This window comes from Agelaius tricolor, unplaced genomic scaffold (assembly GCF_023055355.1).
Source record: "Agelaius tricolor isolate 1412-34295 unplaced genomic scaffold, bAgeTri1.0.p SCAF_10, whole genome shotgun sequence".
Lineage (NCBI taxonomy): Eukaryota > Metazoa > Chordata > Aves > Passeriformes > Icteridae > Agelaius > Agelaius tricolor.
The window spans coordinates 12,096,022-12,122,704 of record NW_027269270.1 but is presented as its reverse complement, the minus strand read 5'-3'; the positions used below and the strand labels follow the sequence as shown (position 1 = coordinate 12,122,704).

The window sequence follows — 26,683 nt, the reverse complement described above, 5'->3', positions numbered from 1 at the left end:
ACAACTTCCCTTCCTCCAGACATTGTGTGAACTACAGGTACTATCTGGTCCCACTTATTTTTGCATTGTGCTGGTTTTGGCAGGGATAGAGTTAGTTTCCTTCATAGTAGCTGATATGGGCCAATGTTTTGGATTTGTGCTGTGAACAGAGCTGATAACTCCAGGATGTTTCAGTTACTGCTGAGCAGAGACTGCACAGAGTCCAGGCCTTTTCTGCTCTCCATCCACCCACCCTGGGTAGCCTGGGGTGCACAGGAAGGTGGGAAGGGACCCAGCTGGGACAGCTGGCCCTGCTGACCAGGGGACAATGCTCCACACGGCCTCATGGTCTGCAGCCCCGGCCCGGGGGAGCCTGGCTGGGCACTGCTGCCTGGGGCCTGCCTGGGCAGCTCTCAGCTGCTGCTGCTGAGCAATTGCTTTCATTTGCAGCCTTTCTCCTCGGGTTTGATTCCTCTCTTAAATATTAATTTTCTATATTATTATTATCACCATCATTATTAAATTGTACATATCTCAACCCACAAGTTTTCTCACTTTTCCGCCTCCAATTCTCTTTCCCCCATCCTTCTGGGGAGAGGAGTGAGCAAGTGAGTGGCAGTGTGGTGCTTATTTGGTGCCTGGGGATAAACCACTTCACCCATTTAGTGAAATTACTTATAATTAATAATTTTTTCTTTATTTAAAAACCCTGAAACATAAACAATGGGACTGAGAATGGGCTTAAGCCTACTCTGCCAGTAGCATTATATACTTCATGTCTGTGTTGTAATGGTGGTCTTGGTGTGGTTCTGACTTCAAGCAAATGAAGCCTGTTGGGAAAAGATGGGTTGCCAGCCTAAAATTAAAATAGTCAAGAAACTTCAGGATGAGACATCCTCTTGAAAATGAACACAGAGTTTTTGCAGTGAAGAGATTTTAAAACTATAAGAAAACTTTCATTTGGTATGATAACAATAAATTTATCATTGTGATTCATTTTTTTATCTCAGCCTTTCAAAGATAGCTATAAGGACTCCAAATGGTATTGAAAAACCCAACAAACACCTTGGAATACAAACCAACAAACACCTTGGAAAAGCAATTTTTCTCTTTATATATCCCCCAGGTTGTTCAGGAGAAGAAGGCTCAGCTGAACCCCCTGCACAGTGGTGATCTACATAGCATGATCCAGACCATGAAAAAAGTATTTAGGACTAAGTACAGTTTTATGCCTTTTTTGGTAATTTTTGGTCTGTAAAGGTGGGACACTGGTTCAGGCCTGCTGAGTAAATAGCCTGTATACATAATCTATTTATGTAACACAAATGACATGACAAGGGTCTACATCACTTTCCATTTTTTTGGGTTGCAGAAAAATTTGCATGTTCTGGGTGAAGTTTCATTTGTTAGAACAATTGGCATTTTGCAATATTTCATTTGCCATATTCTTTGAAATTCTACGCTACATCATTTAATAAAAAACATTTCAATGCTGGTTTTCTTGTATTTTAAACTTGACACATGCATTTTTGCATCCATATTTTTCTTTATGTTTAGTTCCTGACCTTGAAACGGCTCAAAAGGTCATATCGGGTTAACAGCTCATACATCATAAATTTCAGACTGTGCTCTCCACTTGCTTCATTAAGGGCAAATACGTCAAAAGACCACTTATCAACATCCTGTAGATGAGGGAAAAGGAAAACAACAAAACAAAGCAAAAAAAATTACATTTCCATCCATTTGGCTAGTATCTAGAGGGAAGAGGGAGAGTTTGGTGGTTTTATTACCCAACTCTTTCAAATTCCTAATGTAGATAACATATTAATGGCTACTACAATATCGATGATGGAAACAATTCTGTCAGTTATGAATAAAAGACTTGCAACATGACCAAGGCCATTTGCATGCTTTGAATCAAACTTCCAAGTTTAACTTTCTCAGTACAAATTGTCTATACAACCTCATGGAGCTACTCTGAATACCACCCTTCAAATAGACTATTATGCAATGTCATTAACACTGATGTCATTAAACATAAAGCAATTTGAGAATAATATAATTGTTTGGCTTTCAGGGGAAAAGTGGAGGTACTTAACTCTCAAGAAATCTCAGTTTATAATTGCATTCATAGACATAGGAACTCAGCTTACTATAAAAGAACATCTTTTGGCTGAACTAGAGTAATACTTTAAATATGCAGCAAATACTGTACTTGTTCCATAAGCTTCAGCTTCTTTTGTTAGCTCTATCCCAATACTATCTCCTTTTTCTTGCCTAAAAAGGAAACAAATGCTGCTGTCTGAGACACTGATTACGATACCACTGGGAGCTGATAAAACTGTCTCACATTTCTATAAGAACTTCTACACAAATTTCATTCTATTACTCTAATAGGATCTAAATTAAGTCAGAATCATATGTTATTTCTGAATTTTTAACTATTCGTTTCTCTGTACTTTGTGCTCAGTTCTGTAGTACTAACTATGGCTAGAGTACCTTCAGTAGAAAAATATTAATTGGACCCTAAAAGTCACTTAACATAAGTGCAAATACATTCAACTTCCACAATGATTAAACTTCTTTCACCTTAAATGTGACTATCACTTCTGCTGGATAAGCCAAACCAACCATGCTTGAAGTTTTCCGGTACATCCTAAAAGAACAAATAAAATATTAAGAAATAGCTCTTCTTCAAAAACATACTGGAAAAGTTTATCTTGTTTTAATTTTTCTTTCAGAATTTGTGAAGTAACATGACTCTATTTAAGGGTCTGACCCCAAAGATTTATGTAATCTTCTATGAAGTTATGAGACAAACCCCTTTGCAAGTATATTACTCTTTAATATAAGAATAGCCGTTGGTACGATTTAGTGTAGAAGTTACAAAGACATTGAGTTAATCCCCAGAATTTTCCAAGGCTTAAGAAATTTTACAAATTAGAGGTTTCATCTGGAATTCTGTAGAGAAAAATGGAGTGGTTGCAGAAAATTAAGCATAAATTCTGGCTCAAAGATTTGCTCCAGGGTCACCCCACCATTTAAAGGATGGCAGACACTGTGGTTAAATGCAGTGCTTGCAGTAACAAGAAAACAGAGCTCTCACCTTTCTACAAAAATCCCAGCCTGTACAGCGTGCACAATGCTTCGGAATTTGGGCTTTTCCTCAGGCCTCCTCTTCACTATTCCCATTTCCCTTGTGAATGTAGAAGCTAACCAGTCCCGCACTTCCAGCGGGACCGAATCCGACTGGATGTCAGAGAGTTCATCTTCAGTGTCCAAAAGTTTCCTACAAAAAAATAATTCAAGGTAACCAACAAGACCTCGTATGTAACAAGAGGAGTACTCACAGGTGAACAGCTAAAAAACCTTGATTTAAGAGGAGCTGAGGTTGTCTGTAGGACCAACTCAGCACATCACAAAATGTCTTCTCTGGCAGATGGACTGACACCAAGGGGAAGCTGTGCACAGCAGATACCATCTCTCTCTCTCCCACTGCTCATGTTCCAGCAGGTAAAAGACAATAAAATGCAATTTATTCAACTGAAGACAAGGTTTTTCTACTAAGTTGTCAGAGCAGTGGTGGATTGAAGACTAGTCAATGAGCTGTAAAATCCCAAGACCACCTCTAAAACAGTAACTGACAGAACTGTCAGCAGGGTTGCTGATGTGAGAGCACCATTAGTCTATTGATCTGTACCCCAAAATGGTACAAGTGCTTTGATACTTACAAACAAAAGTAAATGATGATACATGGCAATGATGTGGTGTGTGCATGTCAGTGAATGCCCTGTACACATGCTCATCCTGCTACTGCAGTACAATAAAAGCATTAAAGAGAATTAATTCCTTCTATGTAGAGATCTGTATTCCTATTGAAGGCAGGGTAAAAAAGTCATAGCAGTAAAGATATTATACAAGATTGGATTGCAAGTCAGCTTTCAAACGTGTTAGCAGTTCAAAAATCTAGAAAAGTTATATATAGCTCTTGCAAAATAGAAGAAGTATTAAAAAGAATCTTTACTTCAACAAAAGTGAATTAGAGGTCATCAGTTTACTTAGAAGAAACTTTTAACTAAATACTCTCTTTAAACAGACTCAACACTTCCGTTCCACACTTCTATAAATCTTTTTCTTACAGTTATTTGACCTTATCACTCAGAGTGCTGGGGTTTCCAGGAAACAAATCCCTTATTTTGTCTGATATTAATTTTCTTTTCATTCAGTTATGCAAGAAAACCCAGAGCAGGGTGACCTGAATATATACACAGCATGCCACCCTTTCAAAATATATTCTTGAAAGTGGTACCAATTGAATCGCAGGCATTATTTGATTACATAGGTCTATTTCTATTGTGCTGCCTTTCTGAAACATGGATGAATAAAGAAAGCCTGAGTGTGGTGTAGTTTAAAAGAATCTCCACATAAATTTAATCCTATCTGAGGGATTATAGTAATAGGAAACATGTCAGAAGAATCATATTAATTATTGGTGAACTGTGAGCATAGCATATTTGTGCTCAGTTTCAGCAGCCCATCTGGTGGACAGTATATTTTCTGAGATTCTTCAACTGGGGTTTAAAAAATATAAATGCACTCCTTGTCCTTCCCTGGTTTACTGAAAGAACAGTAGAAAAATTCTTATTTTTTCAGAGGCATAGAATTATCTGACTAGGAAGGCTCCTTAAAATGGAGTACAAGAAGAGCAGAATGAACAAGGATTATGAAATTTTCTGGCTGTCGGACAACAGCCAAAAATCAGAAACTTAATTTGGAAGAGGAGAACTTGTGTGGAAGAAAGGATTTGAGCAAATTATCTTGCAAAACTGAACCAAGGCTCAGACTGGCCAAAGGTCAAAGGCTACAAATTGGCTTTATTGCCTCCACTAAAACCTATGTTATAGTCCACTTAAATCCATCCTAGTCTAACACTGTCATTAAATATTCCTGGAGAAATCAGTACATTTGTATTTCTGAGGAATATTCGACATTTGATATGTTTTTTGTATAACAAGGAAAAAACCTTACAATCCCTAAAACATATTTTTGTAACTATTGCAACTTTTATTCAAATGAGATGTAAATATTCCCACAATTAGAGGGCCATGGGCATTAGGCTACCTCAGAGCTTGCAGCCAGGATGTTCCACATCACCTGCGCAGCAGGAAGCAGGGTTCTACATCAGTTTGCTATGATGAGATGCAGATCTAAATTTGGGATCTGTGCTCTGCAGATATGAGCCACTGGAGTACAAATTAAGACTAGAAAAACACACTGCAGTCTCTCTCATCTTTTTAACCATTCATCTGTAAAGTAGGAGAACTATTCAGTCTGTAAATGACAGTAAGCAGGAGTTACTTCATGAAGATGGAACAGAGAAAGTAGTATTTGAAATAAGCGTTCATTTATCTGTAATTTTCATGAGGCCAATGCTCTCTGATGAGAGTTGGCTGAATAACTTGCCAGGGAAGAGAGAGTTTCAGTGGCTCTGCTTCTAACTTAAATATCAAGAAAACCAACTGCAACACAGAATTAATTTGCAAGCAGAAAATCTTATAGATCCCTCATCACATAAGATTAATAACTTCTCAAAAAGGATTAGTTTCTTTCAGGTGCCTAATTGAAACAACATTTAAGGAGAGGAAACAAAGGCTAGTCATTCATCTCACTCAAACCCATTCTAGCATTTTATGCCTTAAAAAAAAAAAGATGAATATCAAATAAAATCAAATGACAGGTTCAAAAGAAAGGCACACATTCAAAATGCTTAACTTCCTATGAAATATTACAGCGTTTTTTGCAAGATTTTGCAACCTAACTTGCAATTATAAATTGTAAACTGTAATATAATTTTGTGACATTTCAAAACATTTAAACTGCGACATAGGTTCAAAAATTTCATGGAAAAATTAATGGAAAGAGTAATAGACATGTGGCTATAGCTGTCAAACAGAAGGCTACAGCCTTTGGCTTAGCAAGTATTTGGCATGGAGTGACTACAAGGCCCAAAGCCTCATGCTCCTAATCAACCAACCTGAAGATCAGATATTGTGGGTACTTTAAAGCTAGATAGTTCTTCCATAATCAGTCTTAAGTAAAACTCTGCTGAGATAAATTTCATTGAACCAGGAGGCATGAACTCAAATATCCCAATTGAATTACAAAATTATACTAATAGATGCCAAAGCACATACTTTAATTTTTCTTCCATAAAGCAAAGGAACAGCCTAAAATGCTAAAAAACAAAACAACAATAAGAGCTCTACTAAAATGTGCCACAGAAAATACTTTTTTTTTCCAACACATAATCAGAATTTCAGGGTTGCATACACTTATTTTGCTCATATATCATCAGCCTGTTAAGTAGATGCAATACGAGGAAGCGATATGCGTGGGAAGGAGAGGGGGAGGCTTGGGTTATTTAATTCTATTCATTCCATGAGTAGAACTTTCATTGACAGTTGTGGGAATAAGTAAGACATGGCCCTTGGCATTTCAGCTTAGCAATCAATTAATACTGCAGTCATAGTAACTAATAACCTGATCTTCTTGTCGCAGTACTGTGTTTTTTGCCAAGAATAATTTTTCAAAATTCAAGTAGTGATAATTTCTAGCTCTCTTTTCATTTAATCAGAATTTTAAATATAGCAATGCACTAGTCAGAAGTGTATTTCTTTTCCCTTAGGAATATATCAGATGTACTATGGAGGAGAAGAAAGAAAAGAAAATGAAAAAAATTAAAATTAGATAATGGCTATGGGGAAAAAAATTCCATCTTTGTTGATCAGTCATGCTGCCTAACAGAGGTAGTGGAAGATTTCCAGAGAAGAGGTTGAGAAGGTGGTACTAGCTCTTTGCTCTAATTACTGAATTAATCAAGCCCTTAAGAGTGAATTAAAGTCCTCTCCTATGTCTAGAATGCAGGAGAATTTACAGTCTAACTACTCAGTTCACATTTTTACCAATTATTTAGTTCTATTATCTCCCTATCTTCCTGAGTAAGCATGAATCAATATATTCAATCAATATTTCCATGCTCTATAGTCCATTACAACTTCCACTTACATCCACTAAAAGGTTCTCTTGACTCCCAATAAGGATAAACAAACTGCAAAAACAAATGAGGGGCATTTTTAGTACATAAAGGTATTTCCAATGGAAATTATGATTTTACCAACATGTTATAGTCATAAAATTAGCACATTCTTAGAAGAATTGTCCCCATAGGAAGAATTACCAATTAGTTAAAATAAACAGAAAATAATTTGGAATAAATGCAGGAAATACAACAGAAGAGAAGCAATGTAAGAAGGACCACTGTTACTGAAATTTTCACTTGTTGATATGTACTACCTATTCAGAAATGCAGAGATATATACCAAAGGCCAACAACAATCTTAAGGTTTGGCTCAGGCTAATCATGATTTTCAGATTACAGATGTGAGCCACTGTCTTTTCTCTTTTTCCTTTCCTTTCCTTTCCTTTCCTTTCCTTTCCTTTCCTTTCCTTTCCTTTCCTTTCCTTTCCTTTCCTTTCCTTTCCTTTCCTTTCCTTTCCTTTCCCTTTCCCTTTCCCTTTCCCTTTCCCTTTGATATAGTATTCTGGGAATTCTATAGGGCAAGAACTAATTCAGGGCATGATTTAGAAATTAACAGCAAAAACTTTGAAACATAAAAATTCAATAACTTTGGAAAAGGGATGCTGGCCATTTATTAAATACCCTAACTGAACTGAGAAGCTTAGTCAGAATGTCATAGATTTTCAGTGATTTTACATGATTTTTTTATGCAACTTGAATGCTCTTGTAAGCTTTCCTCTCAGAAAAAAACACAAAAAACCCCAAAAGCATACCACGTTAGCTTAGTACAAAAGATTTCAAAGGCTTATTTTAAGCTTTTATAAGGGTGGAATGTACTGAATTCATCTCAACACAATAAGCTTTTTCTCAATAGCAGCTTTTGCAAAAGTATCAATTGTAGATTCCCTTAGTGGATAAACTGAATGATTCACTTCAAATGGTACATTTTGTTGTTCAGGCAAAGTACATTTAACCATGGGTTGGCTATGGAGGACAGCAATACATGCTCAGCAAACTTGACTGAATATTCAAGATTAAAATTTAACTTCATGCTTAAATAATTGCCTCTTCAAATAGCTAGGCCAGCTGAGAGAGGAATCACAGACCATATTTTTCATCTGGTAAATAATTACCAAATAGAGCAGCCCATTCCACCTGTTCTATCCTTGGCATTAGGCAGATTATGTTCTTTAATCTTCATAGATTTTTCTCAAAAAGGTAATTTTCAGGATAAATATGTTCTAGATCTTTCAAAAGAAATTACGTCATTGACTGAATGCCTTACTGTGAATGAAACATTCCCCTTCATGTATAAATGAGCAAATTAATCTGTCTTTTCAGATTGAGAGATATGGGATAAATGTTTTTAAAAATATGTACATCTCTTTGATGTAAGAAAATTTAAATTTCTCAACCTTGCACCATCAAAGACACTTGGCTGGTGTGACCATCTCTGCTGGTGTCCCTGAATAGCTATTGGTGTCTGAACTGGCACAATTCCTTCCATAACCAGAGCCTTAGAGCCAGTGAAATTCTGTGACTCACAGTCAGCTCCATCTGGTGTGCCACAGGTGAGAACAGAGTGCCAGTGGTCCTGCAATGTCAAGGAACAGTTTCCTGCTGGGAGTTTCCTGCTAGCTCAGAGCCTTACAATGCTGGTACAAAAACTGTGTCTGCCATTGTAGTGTCATTGAAATATTATTTCCAGAGCTCTCATGCAAATGTATATTGCTACAATGTCACCCTTAATGACATTACCTTTTTCTTTGTGAATCTGTATTGCTTATTATGCCTTGTTGATTCAAAGATGCTAAAAGATCCTGCCAGTATATAATAGAAAGCTACTTCATGCATTACAGAAATGCAGTCTCTTCTAAGTCAAAAGTTCTCAATTAAGGACTGTAAGTTCTCAAAAAGGACTGTATAATGCCCTTTTAATAAGTTAAAGCCTTATTAAAAGGGCATTATACAGTCTGAAACAAGCAAAACCCCTGTATGGAACTGCAACTGCATAGATAAATATCCCCCTGAAATCAAATCTATTTTCTAACATACTAAGGCATACAAAAATAAAACATAATTAGAATAAACTATTCTGATTTTATACCAAACAGCATAAAAGTAGTCTCCACAATAAGGATTTTTTCATTATTATTACTATTACTATTGCTATTTTTATTATTTAGCTTTTGAATACATTTTTTCCCTTTCATCTTGTAATTCTTATCTAGATTTTATTTGACTTATTTTCTTTTCAGTTAGCATGAATGAAGAGCTGCATTTAGAAGGAACGGAACATCTGTCATGACTGAATTATCAAGCTGTATTTATTTCCTGTTTGACTCTAAATATCCTTCTTCCATTGCCTTGAGCCAAATGGCAGGTACTAATGGAGAAAATTCTGCAAGATTTGTCACAATTATTTATAATATCTATTAAGTTTGAACTTCTTCCACAGAGCAAATCTGAGGGGCTGGAACTGTGAGAGTCTCCTGGGTATTTTCAGCTGATGATGGACCTCAGATTCAGCTACAGAGTGCTTGATCTCTTTCAAGGAACAATTTGGTGCAGCACTGAAAGATGCAGCAGTCGAAAAGGAGCTTGTTAAACAAGCTAATTGAGTGACTTGGGGCCACAGATAATGGAGCTCATAGGAAAGCAGCACTTACTTGATGCCTGATGTCTGGGCTTTCCAACTTTCCATCAGCTCAGAACCCTTTATAGAGATATTGACAGTCACTGCCCCAAACCAATTTCTCCTCATTTTGTAAGGTTATCCCTAGTGCCTATCCCTGTTTCTAAGAAGACTCTCAGAACTTCTTAAATAAAATCTGGTGTGTTGTTTCTCTGCTTTTGCCCTAACCCAAATCCACAGAGTTGTAGAAAGCTCAAGAATGGAAAGGAGTATTGGCAAATAGTTACAAAAAATGGTCATGAAAATGGCTATAGTATACAGAAACACAGGAGCAGACAAAGGAAAAGTCAGGGGACCTGAAAAAAACATTTCATCCTCTGCTAAATGGTGTGAATGCTACAGCTATTTGAACCTGATCGTTGCACTTTAAATAAAGATTCAATATGCCATCAACACACATTTGATTGTTCTCCCATGTTCACACACAACTTTATAATATGATACAGGCTTTTCAAGAAACTCAAATGAAGCAACAGTATATGGGGGGGTGGGGGGGGAATGGTTATCTTCTACTGGAAGAAATTGGAACTGCTCCCTGAAAAAACCCTCAGGCTTATAAAGAGAAAAGTGGTTTTGCCAGAATAATGCCAGAGATTTATTTTTTAAGTAGTGGTGGTTTCCTGGAGCTATGGAACAGACAAGGCTCTTCCTTGATCCTTGGCTACATTACTGACCAAGTTCTGTGAGATATGTCATACTTGGACCTCTTTATTGACCTTAGTTTTGACTTTTCTTTTTGCTGTTTTCTTCTCTGTGCCTGTGAAGAATTGCAGAAAGTCCTTCAGCAATAGGTGAGGGACCACTGTCAGGAGCATTTTATCATCCTGTTTCATAACACATATATCAGAACAGAAAGATGAGTTAAGAGGATTCAAGTAACAAACTCTCTGTTTATTTCTATTCTTAATCTGTAGAGGTTGCTATTCCTGTCCACAAAGATATTTAAATGACCTTTCCCTCAGCTGATATTGAGGTCTGTTGCCCAAAAAAGTGGGGAAGAAGAGAAACACCACAAACAGGATGCAATTTTAGATTGCTGGTTGAAGCTGAGGTCTTCCTCTGCTTGGATACTTTAGCAATGGGTCAGTAAATTCATCAGGGAAAAAAATCCAGGGATCAATACTGGTCTTAAAACAGAAAGCATGGGTATTTTCACATGAGGCATTGCAGACACTGACTGAACAGCAATTCATATGTAAGAAACTTACTGAAGTTATTGGAATTTTGTGATGTATAAAATTGCATGTTCAGGCTCAGCAGGAGCAGGCTCTTTTTCTTATGATCTGAACTATTATTTCTAATCTACTAATGAGTGCAATTAACTCAGTTCTGGACTCCCACAGAAGTAGCTCTGTGCAAGACAAAGAACCTGTATTATTTGGTGGGAACAAGGACAAATGCAACCACACCAGGTAACTCAGCTAACTCCATTTGACTCAGTGATATACTGCTTTGTTCCTTAAGGGCTGGCTTCCCAGGAACTCAAGACCCTCTTTGTGTGCTTACATTTTTGAGTGACTTAGGTTACAGAATAATGGCCATGCTATTTAAAACATAATTTTCTCTTCAGCTTGCCATGGAAAAGAGTCTACTATGAAAGTACCAGTCACAACTACCATGTTTCCCAGCCTCACAATAAATTTAAAATTTGCAGTTGTTAGTAAATTACTAAGTTTACAGATTACCATTTACAATTGTTTTTAATGGGGAAGTGTCAAAATTTAAAATAGACTCATACATAACCCATGTCCAACTAAGATGTGGAGGGTCAGTCCACATTTCTAGGACAAAATTAGCACAAAAACCACCACGTTAAAAAAACTCATCATACTGATTTTCTGAATTTCATGGAGACTGCATTAGTTCAAGGAAGAGAAATTAAAACCAAAATCAAATACTGTAAACCAAAAGGAGAAATATAGAGGTAAAATAGTGAAGTACAAACCACTAAAATTAAAAGAATAAAAGTACAAAAGTAGGTTTCATTATAGCGACACTTTTAACTATTATTTGTAGCAGAATTTGATTTATATGTCTACATATACACTTCATAAATACAGATAGAGGTACAGAAAGATATACACAAAATGTATGCTTAATGCATATCTATATAAGGAATGCTACCAAAATTTGGTAGGTCCACAAACTCTCAAGTTTCTTTGGTGAACACAGGTATTCAACAAATAAGAGCAAAACAAGATACCTGTCTCAAGTGTATGCTGACTTAGTACAGTGAAAAATCAGAATATTCTGTAAAATACTGAATGCAATAAATAAATATGATTAAACATCGTTGTGCAGTAAGCTCCAGAAGAGAAAAACTTTATTGATACACTGAAGTAGAATTTTTGAAAATAGTCACCATTACAAGGATATAGTGGTCCTAGAATTAAGAAAATAACCAGAGGACTATGAAAATCTTGCCAATCACTATAAAATTACATGTGTTTGTTTTCCTCTGGGTATTTTCATAATCTTGCTGTCAAGTTCTATGAGGGCAATTAGCTAATTTAAAGATTTGCTTACAGCAAAAGTAATGTACCTGTTGCTGCCAGAGCCTATGTATTTTCAGTGGTAGCTGTTTTCTCTGAGCATGAAATGCCTGCTATTTGTCTTGATATTCCCACAGAGAGCCAGAAAGACTGGATTCCTCATTGTGACACTACTATTCATTTGCACAGAAGCTGCCTCAGTTTAGAAACTAAGTAAATCTCAATTTATTTTCCTGGTCCTGGCACTACTGCTCAGACAGAGCCATGAATACTACACCCATTTAACCCCAGTGTTTGGGAGGTGTACGGAGGAATAACCAGTGCTTTATCTCTGAAGCAGGACTTCAAGCTCTGTATCATCTATGCAGATTTGCAAGGGGAGGGCACACGCCACAGGGAGTGTTAGGTCCATGACATAATTCACAAATGTAGAACTGAGACGTGCTGCACACTCCAGTGGTACCGAGGAAGTTTGGACAGACATCTTTGCAAGACCATTCTGCTTAGAAAAAGCTTAGAAAAGCCAGCATGCACAAAGAAAACCAGTGAGCTAGCCAGCTAATTTCAGTACAGTCCATATCTTAAAACTCTTTCAAGAAACCAAATACTTAGAACCTCTATTTTACTTGGAATTAACCCACATGATTGCCAGTAATACTGCCAACAATAAACAGAAACTAAGCATCAAACGTTATAAAATAAATAACAGCATTTCATTCATTTGTGTATTTACTGACCAGCTATTCTGACTCATTTCTGTGAGTATTTCTTTCCAGACAACAGTTACATCTGACCTTTGGAATCTTACTTGCTTTAACTTTGTCATAAAAGACCCAGGAGCCACATACGCTTCTTCTAATGTGCTCAGACCTTCAGCTCATGTCAGTGACAATTGCACGCAAAGACCAAAGTTCTAAAATACAATTTGCAACATTCTTTCATTTTGTTTTCCCCTCAGACTTACCTGGTTTCATCAATATAAACTGCCTCCAGCACAGACGCTGCATATTCAATATTCTTTTTTAAGTCCACCACATTAATGTCACCCTTCTCCAGCTGCTTTACCAAGCATCTTAATCTGTAGGGAAAAAATAAAATAAAAACATCAGTATGATAATTCTATCAAATTTAGTGACTTCTTTTTCTAATTGAAACATTGGAACCAACAAAGCAATGTAGAGCCAAGGACCATCACTCCAACTCTTGTCCTGGTTTAAGAAAATCTGGCTTTAGAATGCGCTTAACACTGACTGGTTTTATGTTTTTATAGCTTGCTAAATTCATACGGTGTACTAAAAAATGGTTTATACATTCCAGAAAGTCAGAGAGGACATTTTAATCATCATCAAAGCAAATTCCTATTCATTTGTGACATTACTATTATGCCTGAGTCTCTAATTAAAAAAAAAAAAAAAAAAGTTAGTGTGTTGTCTAACTATAATTTTTCCATGCTTAGGTGGTTAATTATATTTTTATAACCACGATATACTGATTTTGTTTCACTTAAATGTCTTTAGTTTTTGTTTAGGCCTCCAGTATGTTTTTGCTGCAGAATTTGTATTCTTATTAGTGTGCGATAATATGGAAATCTGTTGTGTCTGTGCTTATAACAAATTCATCATTATACCAGAGGAAAGGCAGTGCCCATGGCAGTAGAAAAATCCAAATATTCCCAAGTGTGCTTTAAACTTTTAGTTTTGAGGACTTTGTTTTACAGTACAAACATGGATACGCCCAAAGGGGATTTTGTTATGCACCAACTCATGTCTCTGCAGCAATACACTTCCACAGACACACTCCTTGAATACTAGATTTTTCCTAAACTCTGCTGACAAGAACACTTCTGACACTCTTCAATTTAACCATACAGAGTAGATAAAGCACTGGAGTAAAATTAAAAACTTATCAGGTATTTTCCTTTTTTCTGTGCTCCATCTCTGAGTAGAAATAATCTACAGTTTTGTATCAAGTAAGATAAAGATTTCTGTAACTAAGGATATATCATTATTGTTCCAGTAAATAATCTTCTTTATGTGCAGGAAAAATTGTGAAATGAGCATTTAGACAAAAAGTGCAGTGAAATTGATTCAGCATTAAGACAACTACTTTCAGGAAAAGATCATATTTATGACATGCACCAGCATACATAAAATATGCAAATTTTATATGAAGAGAAGACTGAGGGGACACCTCACTGCAGTTACAACTTCCCCATGAGGGAAAGACGAGGGGCAGGCACTGATGTCTTCTGTGCTGACAGGGACAGGACCCAAGGGATTGGCCTGAAGTTGTGTCAGGGGAGGTTTAGGTTGGACATCAGATAAAGATTCTTAAACCACAGAGTGTTTGGGCACTGGAATGGACTGCCCAGGGAAATAGCCCCAGCACCAAGCCTGGCAGAGTTCAAGAAGTGTTTGGACAGCAGACTCAGGCACATGGTGTGACTCTTGGGGATGTCCTGTGCAGGGCCATGAGGTGGATTCAATGACCCTTGTGTGTCCCTTCCAACTCACCTTACTCTGGGATAATAATATATTTCATACATATATATACTATATATTATTTTCATTGTGTGCACGCATCATTTCATTGTCCCTAATTAAAATATATAAATAACACAATTACAGTAATATTGGAAAAAAAATTTTAACTTGGAGAGTACTGTTCTATCATAAAACCATTTTCATGTTTTTCTACATATTTCTTTGGCCTAAGTACAATTATGTTCAAGTGTGTAAAGATAATTTTAGCAAATGGGGTTTTAAGACCAACCTCCTCGGTTCTCATAAGCCTTAATTCAATTCAAATTAGCCTAGCACATGCAATAAATAAGACTCTTAGCAACCATATTTACTTGGTATTTTACACAGTTCATTGCATATCAGTGGAATGGAAAACGTAGCGTTAAAAAATTTTCTCTGAGAGATGAAGTGGGCAGATGAAATACTCTGGGAGCTGATCTCCTACACAGAAATAACCATATGCATGGGAGACATTTCCAGTACATAACTTCTTCCACTTCAGAGGAACCTGTAGCTGCAGGAGGTTATTCACAGACATCTCCCAGAACCCAACACAGGTATCTCCTGGGGTGTACTGCACACAAACACACACACAGCCCCCCCTAAGCGCCACTGCCAAAATGCCCAGGTGGGTCTGGCAGCATCAGTGCCACTGCTTGCAAATAGCTGCAGGGTGTTTCTGGCACCTCCACTGCTCCCTCCATATTTGACTGAGCACATCTCCAAATCACGCTTTCCAAAGCGGAAGCATAAATAAATTTGAAAACTTATTTTCAAATACACAAAAATAAATTTGTAACACTGCACAGCAGGGGGCCAGGCTCTGGTAGAACAATATCAGCTTAAAACAGCTTCAAATCCTACCATTTCCAGTGGTTCCTCATTATCTGAGGCAATAGATCAGATGACAGGTATTTGGAATAATTTTTATGCTTTTAGGTGGAAATGAGTCCCCGGGGGAGCCTTTAAGCCACAATGATCTTGCAATGTCTCACTGCATAGTTGACAGTCATCAGAGGTAACCTGCACTGTGGGTACAGCTCATGTTCAGGAGGAATGCAGAATGCAGTAGCAGACCAGATGATTTGGAAACACTGCTCAGGCAAATCTGAAGTGATTCTGAAGATATTGCAGATTCACAGAAGGACACAAGTGACCTTATCTCAGGCATGACTCTTTGTGAAGATGTCCTCAGGAGTCCTTAGCTCTCCCAGTGCAGATCTATCATAGAATCAAGGGATAATTTGGTTGAAGTGACCTCCACAGGGTACAAGCTCTTGCTCAAGACAGGGCTAACCTCAAAGATAGGCATAACTGCAAAGTTAGATAAAATTACTCACAGTATTTCTGCTCAAGCTTTGAATGTATGGAGATTTCAAAAAGTCTTGGAAAAAAAACCAGTTTAAACAGTCAAACAGCCTCATAGCGCATCATGTTTTCATAACATCTAACTGGAGTGTCCTTTGTGGCAACCTGCGTGCCCAAACTTTGCTGTGCAGTTCCAAGAAAAAACTGCCTCTGTCTATGGTACAGCTTGCCACTAGGAAGCTGGACACAGCAATAAAATCCTTCCATTTTGCCACTGATCAGACACTTCTCATGTGACACTAATGAAGTCTACCCCAGAAGTCAGAAAAACCGACTTCCAATACAGCATAATTAAGTGGGTTATAGCAGTATATAAACAGTCTGAGCACACTCAATATCCTCTGCATTAAAGTGAATAGCCACAGAGCTTAGGAGCTGACATTTAAGCAATGAAACTAATAATTTAGCATAGAATAAACATCAATTTATAAGATTAAGTAACAAGTATTAACACACCCATAGCCCACCATTCAACAAGACAAAGAAACTTGTGAAAAGGACAAGGTAATTAAAAATAATTATTTCTTCAGCTGTATTGAGAGGATTTTTGTTTGTTTTCTTTTAATTTTCATAAATTGAAAATGAACTTTAGAAATACTATTTGAAAACCTGAAGTGTTACTTAAAACTGGAAGTAATTGTATTCACACTCAGCCTGTGAACAGTGCTACTAAGAAATAATAGACAGCAAAGAGAAAAAACTGGAGGAGCTATTTTGTGAAAGAGAAAAAAGGACTATTTGAGCTGATTTAAGATGTAAAGAAAATTGTATGCAGAACTAATGTGATAAAAAACCACGAAAAAAAAGATTATGCATCTGAGGACACCTGAAAACTGCATTATAAAACTAGCAGCCCTAGTTTATAAGGGAGAAAGAGACATCTGCAATTAATAAAAGCAGTGGGTGGAGAACCATCTTCTGTCATCTTGGGTAAACATCATTAACAGTGCTGTGGGATTAAATGCTCTTGTGGACAATCCAAATCCAAATTATCTTCAATAATATGGCTGTTGTTGTTACTGGGGCCTGTGTTTCCCCAGCCCTCACCTCTCTGTGCAGCTGATGCCACTGTCCTGCTGTGGGCAAAAATCCCTGCAACACAGGAAAATCACCCAGCAACACAGGAAAATCAGAGGAAGCAAGGATTTTACTGGGAGATGAAGAAGCATTTCTTGATTAACAATATCAAAACCACAACTCACTTGTTTCCAATTTCCCCACTAAAATTCTCCCATGTTTGAACTAAAGTTTTGTTAAATCTACTGTAGCTTTCTGGGTTATACCAAATTAACTGAGGATAGTTTTGTGATGTTATGATGTTATTTCAAAAAGCTTCCTATGATGTTTTCAGTTACTACAAAAAGGAAAAATAAAAAAAAAAATTTAAAAGGCAAGGAATTGGTGATCAAATATGACTTTTTGCAATGTCCTCATGAGAAAGTCTTCTTTTCTATGGAACCAAGGAGAAAGTCCAATGAGAGAAGTATGTTAGGAGATACAGTGAATAACTGTCCTAAACACAGGCTGAAGTGCTAACAAAGAAAGGTGCAAGGATGGCATTACTTAAGAAGGGATATTTTAAAGTAGAGAAGCAGACAAGTTGGACAATTTCAATTTCAGATTAAACTGCCATTTTCATTTCCAAGATAAAATAAATTACTAGCAATCACTGAGAATAAATCACTGTTAAAGGCCCATCTTAAGAGTCTTTAAGAACCAGAAGAGGAAAATTCAGCCTGAAGTTAACTTCTGAACCTGAGAAAAAGACCCTCTGCCTGCTTTCCCTAAACTGCCTTCATTTGCCTTGTAAGTCTCCCCACCACTGAGCATTGCAGAGAAACAGCTTCTAACTTACACATCTGGACTTCACTTAAAACTGTTTTGGAAACTTTGAACAAAAAAAAAGGCTTGCTTTTGCCACAGATCCTATTAAAGGGGAAGTGAAATAAACTGTAAAAAGTAAACTATAAACTAACCTTGCTTCCTTCTACATTTTGAAATTAGTGAAAGTCACTGTTGAAGATGGGCAATGAACACATTGGTAATTCTTTGAAAATAATAGACACATGCTATTGTCAATTAAAGAGAAATTATTATTGATATTCATATTCACAGTGCTTTAAAAACAATTATCTGTGTTGTTTAGAACAAGTCCAAGTTGTAAATCATTACCTTCCCACAAACTAATTGAGAAAAGCCTAGCTGTGACAATTGTGACAATGTGTGAAAAAGTCTAAGGACAGAAATTTTTTTTTTTTTTCTGTAAACGAGTATTTCATGTACTGTTTGGGCTATTTAATATTGAACAATAAAACTAAGTGGATTATTGTGAAGTTTATTATAAAAGTGATTTGACCCTCTAAATGAACATCACAAAGTAAAAATGGATTGATGTGTAATGTGAAATTAAAATTAAAGAAGAGGAGGGTAACAATATCCTGGCAATATGGACAGTTAAACACCACTAGTTTTTCAAAACTTTAGAGAAGGGGGACATTTCCCTCTAAAGCTATCTGTAATTAAAACCACAAACCAGTTTTGCTGCCTATAGTGATTCTCGTACGAATCTGTTGAATAATTTTCACCTGTAGAAAGCACCACTCACTCAGGAGTTCCTCAGCTTTCCAAGGCAGAAATTACATCCTCACTCAAACATGAATGCTCTTAAAAAGAGTCAATATCCAACAATTCCAAATCCCTATATGAATTGCCCAAATTCCAATTATTTTTATGTGAATTGGTATAATTGGAATTTTACATGTTTCTATTAAGAACATTTGTATAAATACACCATTCCATCCAACAAATTCAAATAGATGAGAGATGCTGAAGAAATATACACAATATGGTAGCAAAGATTCAGGAGTGACCCCTTTGGATTGCCACTCCTGTTTCCCTGCTCCTACCTGAAGTCACAAAGTGGCCAATTATCACAACTTCAAGATGGCTGAGCTTTACTTCAAGGTATTTTACTTTATGCCAGGGAAAAACAAGATGATATTGCGATATTTTGCCCAGCAAGGCAAGGCCAGCATATCAATAGGGAGCAAGGGTTAGAACCGGCAGCTCTTGACACAGACCTTGTGTTTCACTTCCTTGAAATCATAAAAAATGCATCTCCAAATGCAGTTACCTAATATGTCTTCTGATTAGAGGGGCTCTCAATAAACCCTTACGTGGAGAAATACAAGTGTTTTCACTGCTGCAAATGTGTCTTATGAACTTACTTCTTAGCCACTGCTGTGTCTGAGCTTATGCACAGGAAGTCTTGTGGTTGCTAAGGGTTTCATGAATCACATGTATTTCATGATTATTTTAAGCATTTAAGTGGTACACGCTGATCTGTAATTATGATTCAGTCATTAGAAAATAAATATTGATCATGCTGGTAATTCAGATAACATTTTGATATACCAAAACTTCAATCCCATATTGAAGAATTGAAATAGAAGTTGTGCAGCTATATATCAACAGTGAATTTTACATTTTCTTAATGATAATAATCTGCTTTTTCATGGTGATATAATTGCCTTGGTTGTTCAAATATTATTTTTATGCAAGATGAAATGGTTTTCCCTCAAACAGGCATTCTCTATTAGGCTTCAATTCATTTTACCTTATCCTAAAAATTTAATATTTACCACTCTAATAGTACATAAATATTATCCTTTGTGTCTCATTTAGAAACAGGTTAAACAAGCATGTTTAAAAAATTTAGTCAAAATTCCTACATTTGCTTTAGCACCCAGCTGAAATCACAGAACACCATGGAAACTCCACAGGTTTTCCACCTGAAACCATAAACCAAATTCAAGGTCTCAAAGGCATTTTTTAACTTTTGCATAATTTTTAACAAACCTAATAAAACAAATGTCATGTGCCTGAGAAGCCACAGTGTCCTGACTCCAGTGAGACTAAAGGTCTGCCATGTGCAGCGCTGTAACTTTTCACCATCCTCCACCATCACCTCTGGCTACCCTGGAGAGACACCCCAGAGGAGGACGGTGGGACTCTCTTGTCTGGGACCCTGGTCCTGCTGCTCTTCCCTGCTGTCTCTCACGCCTCCCCAAGTTACTCATCCTTTCCCAAAAGTCACTTTCACCATTGAATTCATTATATATCATGATCACGAATTCTCACACATTTGAATTTCTCTGACCGTCCTTTGTGCACACCCAAGCTGCAGAATGAACTTAGCCAAGCTTTAAGTGTCCTTCAAATTTTTCTCTCACTTCTGCTGAAGAACCATCATTAACAACCTTATTTGGTTCTGCTATTCAATTCCTTTCCGGGTTGAAGCTTAATCAAAAATCTTCAAACTTCAAATTACTTAGTATGTACAAACGTTTGGGCATTTTCTCTATCTTGTGTTAGATCCAACAAGTAATCAACTGGTCTCTTTACCCTAAACACTTTAACTCTTTCTATTGTCTCAATGTCTACTTCCATTATTTGACATTCCCATTTCACAATCAATCCATGAAATCAAAGACAATAAAATATACAGGAGTGATTTGGAAATTGCAAATTATTCTTCTAATGGCTTTTGCTGAATACTTATGTTTTGTCTGAAGATTGGAATTAAATCCACAAGGTTCTCCTGAATCCTCTATAAATTATATAGGGTCCTAGCCAAAGTTATTTCATCTCGAAGTTGCCAAATACTACAAGATGTCTCAATGTCTTCATTATGTACTTGCTGAATTCACTATCAACAAGCTGGGAAATCAAATGTAAACTCATCAGCTATCAAAAATCATGCTTGAAGATGATGGCCAACCTTTGGTATGTTTAACTTGTTAGAGCTAATGTGATAAGTACACAGAAAAGGCACAAAGCCCTTATTTCCAACAGTGCTTTAAAAAGCTTTATTTTTCCTGCAGATAGCAGCTTTGAGCACAGTGATCAAAGTTGCTAAAAGGCAGATTATCTCCTTCAGACCATGGGACCAGAAAATGTGGGTTGATAAATGTTGATACTCATCCTTTGAAAAGGGCGTGCAAAGAAGTAAAAAAGCCCATCTAAAAATATTGATAACAAGCTACCATATAAAAAGCCAACTGAAGTTCTTTGATTTAAAACTGCATTAACCAGAACTGGTAACTTTGTACTGAAAATATTTTGTATGCTAATACTTAGAAAATATATTGCTGCCATTGCTTTTGAAAGCCTTTTTGGTGCAATTTCTGCAGCCATTAAGGAGACAAGATTGGTAAATGTTCAGCACTAAAATAATGTCATTGCCCAATGATTAAAGAATCTTCAGCCGTGATCAAAGAATCTTCAACTGTGACAGCACAAATATCCTTTCCTCTTCTTGATAAAATCTCATATGAGCAAATAATACAGAAACATGAAAATAATGACAGTTTGTTCTATGATTTCTATGTGGAATCAAACTCCAGTAAGTACTATATAATCTGTATATAATTACCATCTTCATTTCCCTGAGAAAGAAATTAGAGCCAGGACAGAATATCCTTGCTGCAAACCACAGGTCAACTTTTATAAATGTGGCTAAGCCCTAACAGCTAACACTTCTGGTAACTCTTAAATTTGTTGCTTAATAGTTACAGATTTTTTGAGACATCAAAAACCTGCAACTGTAGAATCTTTATCCTAGTAAGTAATGGGGACTCTGCACCTATTTATAAATTATTTTATATTTGTTTCTGACCTGCTGACTTCTTCGGACAAAGCATGAAGTATTTTGTTGTTCCATTTTGTTGCTTAGTATGTAATAGAATCACAGAATCATTAAGGCTGGAAAAGCCCTCCAAGGTCATCAAGTCCAACCTTTGGCCAAACACCACACTGCCAACTAAACCATAGCACCAAGTGCCCTGTCCAGTTGTTTCTTGCCAACTTGCATTTCTCTCAACACACAGAGCTGACAGCTGATAATATATTAAGTGAACAGAGGTTACCTAAAAGCCTCTACAAAAATGCAGTAGAGAAGAAGAGTTTTTTGAAATGGCAGTCCCCCACACTTGGTCTAAGAACATGGTCAGATGTGGTGCCCCAGCTATCGCTGTGTGATCCACTCTTTTTTCTGGGAGAAATTGCCCCACTGCTCCCATATCTGATAGCACAAGAATATGGGTAACAATATCTCTTCAAGCTGATGCTGTCAAAACAATCCAGTTTACCTTCAAGGTACTTTACATCAGTTCTACTGAAGCCTGTCCACACAATCGGATGGGAGTCCCGTGCACGTGCAGCTGTGCTATCAGGTGAACCAGGGTAGCTGGTTCTGCTCTACTAACAGAGCAACATAATCACCAAGATAGTCCTACTTTGATCCAAGCTCTCACTTTTCAGTGGACTTGGAAGTCCTCCTTTTCTGCTTATAATTAAACTTAAATACTTGAAGTACTAAAGTATGAAAGTTTTACTTTTAATATATAATCACACCTTCCAGATGGGATGGCAGAGCCAATTTATCTTGAATTTTATTTTTAATGTGTATCATGGGTTCTGAGGAACCAAGTACAGATCTGTATTTCTGGAATAAAATTGTAAAATGTAGAAGTCCCAAATATTTGCATTATGAACTATTACAGACTATTGCATGAAATCATTTAAGAGTTATCTTAGTCTGCCTAAACTATTGTAGAAAAAATACAACCACCTTAATTGAGATGTCTTTTCTACTGAATAATTAACAGCTTCAACAAATCTATTTTCACTAAAAGAATTTTTCATTCAAAAGACAGAGCAAGACATAAATGCTTTAGCACAACAGCTGTAGTAATTACAGTACAATTTTTCTGTAAAATCATTACCATCTCAGTGGTTCTGAAGAAAGAATAAAGTACATGTAATGTATATGGCAACGTAAAAATATGAATAGGGTTTTTAGTTAAAACCGCAATACTGCAATTAAAATGTAGGGAAAAAATAGGAGATGCTAGAATTCAGCACTCTATGTTATGTGTGAAACTAACTTCTGGCATTTGGAATTGTTAAAAATAAATGTTCTGCTGAAGAATTGCCAAATAAAGTACTTCAAAGCAGGTCTTGGTAATGAGAAGTAGAACATCAGATTAGCTTAAACACTTGAGAGCTATATAAATATTTTAAAGAGGAAAGAATCAAGCGAGTGAACCTTTTCCCTACATTCTGTAAGAATGGTCATAAATAGGATGAAATGTAACATGACCATTCTTCTTTACACATGAGACCCTGATTTAGGATTTTTACATGGGATACTAAATTTGAATCAGGGTGAGATAAGAAACTGAAATTCACTGTTCTTAATTAGCTCCATCTTTGAATACTTCAGGATTAGTTGCCTTAATCAGATAAAAGACTCTGGACCTCATCAGAAAAAAACTATTTCCAAAAATGTAATTCCTGAACAATATCACACTAAATCCATTATCAAGTGGACAGTATATATGGTCTATATGCACACTGGTTTTTTGTTCTGGACACAGTTGTGACAGAGAGTGTAGCAAACCAAATAAAATATCATTTTTAGCCAATGCTGGTGTACAGCTGCCATTCTCCTCAGCCTGCAGAGTGCCTGGCACTTTGGTATAAAGGGTACAGGTTTGTAGGCCAGGAAGGAGGATTGGATTAGAAGCCATTCCTTAGTTCTCACAGGGTTATTTTTGCCTTAAATCACACAAAATACAAGAGTTTCTCCTACATGGCTCTAATCTAGAGGACTCCTATAAGGCACAGGCAGCTATCCTCACCAGAACTGCCTTTGTTTTCCCTACTGTGCTCAGGACTTGGATGAGATTGTGTTCATACACACCCCACAAAGCACTTTAACTCCTCTGCTTCAACAAGATGTACTAACCTCACATGCTAATCACATTGTCCTTCCTGATACGAAAACATGCTTTTAAACCAACCTGATTATCGACCTATTGACTAAATAGGGACGGTATTTCATAGTTTCCAGTTTGTTAATGTTCCAGGTTTGAAATACAGCATCCCTCAGAAGGTGTAGTCCAGAATCTATCAGCAAAAGTGTTATTTTTCTCGTTTTGCTTAAAATGAGAAAATCTAGCAAACATAGACAACTTGAATTTGCGTGTTTATATAGGTTTATATACACTTTACACATATTATAAGCAGATTATATTGAAAACTTAGAACTTAGTTCTCAAATTGATCATAGAATACTCATGATGGAAACAACATGGACCATCTTAGCTGCTAAATGATACACTGCCCCATTACTTTCTAAAAGAAGCCCTAAACTGGTCTCAAAATTAACTGCAGAACTAATACATCCAGCTATGTTTAATTACTTGTGAAATGGCTAGAAAATGTTCTGTTTACCAGAAAGAGCTTTCAGCTGGAAAATTACTGGGAGTCTGGCAAGAATTTGTTGATAAGAAAATTTAAAACCTGCCTTCTAATGAACCCACCATCTATCCTTAATGTCTGTCCCTTTTGAGGATGCAGAAATTAAAATGTGACTTTTTCAAAGTGATGATAGTACAATATCCCTAAATGTTCTTCTCTAGGGGTGTGAAATCTAACCTGAAAGGTTCAACTCACTTACAGTCATGACTAACAACATTCCCAAATATTGCTTCATTTTTCATAGTTCTACTGAATGAATCACTATCCTTCAGTTCTCTACAAAGCATTGCCATTCCTTTTAAGTTAAGAGCCTGGTTATAGTTTAATTTTAAAATAGAAAACTAGTCAGTTCTTGACTCAATATTATAATGTTTGTTTACACGCTTACTAAGGAAGAAGCCTGTGTGTATAAAAGCAAAATAGGTAATAAAACAATTTCGTAGAAAGCGTAACTACTTACTATGATTTGCCTGTCATATTCTCAAACAGTACATTGTTTTGTTTTCCATTACTTTTCAGATCCTTTACTGCAGCATATTTTTAATTGGAATTTTCAGTTTTGAAATCAAGTTATTCACTTCAATCTAAAATACCATTACTCAGAGAAGTAAGCCTGCTTCAAGGAGAATAGGCAGGTATGAATACAGTAGCAAACAGTCCAGGCATTGATCACAAGGAAGTGCTTGAAGAAAGAGCAGAGAGAAATAGTACAGCAAAGTCTACAGCAGTTAAATTTCCTAAAATTAATGCAAATGAGAAAGTGCCTTGTTCAGTAGTCTCCTACCAATACAGTAGTCACCTACCAATACCTGCAGGTACCTACATGATGCCATGAATATGCAATGCAGGATGTTCTTGGGTGGATGGTGGAGCAAGGGACCCAAGTGCAAAGCTAATGAACAGCTCAGTTCTGGTCAATGTGGGCTCACAGCTATGCCTTAGCCAAGCACAGCTCAAAAGTAGGAGTTCAGGGCTAGTGAGACTGTTTATAGCCTCTCTGCAATTTCACTCTGGAAAGACAATGTGAAAATGATGATGAATCAGATGGATATCATGTTTTTGGTCAGCCACCACACTTTCCTAGGTCAGCAAATGGCGGTGGCTGCAGTGCTTGTTTGGCTTGGACCCGCAGGGCAGGGCCTGGCCATCTCCTGTGCAGTGCTCAGTATTTGGCCCTACCAGCACGTGAGCCTTCTAAGCCATTTTATGTATATCTCAGCTCATTATTTCTGTGGAGTTTGAGGTTTTCTTAATGGCATATTTCACAACTGGCAACTAGGGATTCAGTTATTCAATACTCATTTCTGTGGACTCTGTGGTTTTTAAATGGATTAAAAGATTCAAGGACATGATTCTGAAAGATGTGTGAGAGATTTCAGAGTCAACAGAAATCAGTAGTTTCCATCTTGTGCAGTGATATGCACAAAGAAAGGGAAAAAACCCAACTTTGTTATCATTGAGAGGATACACCTAAAAAAAGTACAGAAAACCAAAAGTATAGTAAAACACTCAAATGAAAGGTAAATGTACAACTGAAAACTTTGCTCCAGCTTATTAAAAACTTCATAGCAAAAAACTTACTAGAAGTATTTCCATATAAAAATACATTGGATATAAATTGAAGTAGAAAAAGTGCACTCCCCATGGGGCTGTGGGATCAAGCAACGGAGAGATCTAAATCTATCTTTATAAGATCTAAGGCAGATGCAAAAGCTGTTAAAACATGTATTTGAATCCATTCTAGGAGAGCTGTGTTGAAATGCCTGATTAATTAACTGAGAGTATACAAAAAAAATCACGTAAAAGACCCCCTCTAACATAAAAAACCAAGGAACAGTAAGGAAACGTGAACATGACAAAGTATAGACATTGGCATTTCATGCAGTAACTACACTAGCAAAAATGCTGATGTATTTTTATGAAGAAATTTGCTAAAGGCCCAGAAACATTTAATAAAGTGATATATGCAGGAACAACTTACAGTGACAAAAAGGCAGGCATAGGAGCACCCAAAGAAAAACATATGATCCATGGCATAACTGTTTGGAGATCAGAGGACTTTTAGTATTTTGTGTAATGGTTTTATTAATCTTCAGTTTTCTTAATCATTGCATTTTGCTGTCTGACAAATGTGATCCTAACTCTGCATACATCAGCCTATATCTTAAAATCTTGCTAATATTCTACTGTTGGATACATGTTAGTATTTTACATGGAGAAGAAA

At 36.6% G+C, this 26,683-nt stretch overlaps 1 protein-coding gene across 6 annotated transcripts in view; it reads right to left on the bottom strand.

The window, feature by feature from the left end:
- PDE1A (phosphodiesterase 1A) overlaps positions 1 to 26,683 on the bottom strand; it is a 201,077-nt gene that overhangs the window by 40,963 nt on the left and 133,431 nt on the right. For all 6 annotated transcript variants that reach the window (XM_071434797.1, XM_071434794.1, XM_071434795.1 and 3 more), the window contains 4 exons: positions 13,209 to 13,322; positions 3,086 to 3,268; positions 2,569 to 2,635; positions 1,545 to 1,661 (listed from right to left, as the gene is read on the bottom strand). In XM_071434797.1, coding sequence (XP_071290898.1) covers positions 1,545 to 1,661; positions 2,569 to 2,635; positions 3,086 to 3,268; positions 13,209 to 13,322 — 481 coding nt within the window. The remainder of the gene's footprint in view (positions 1 to 1,544; positions 1,662 to 2,568; positions 2,636 to 3,085; positions 3,269 to 13,208; positions 13,323 to 26,683) is intronic.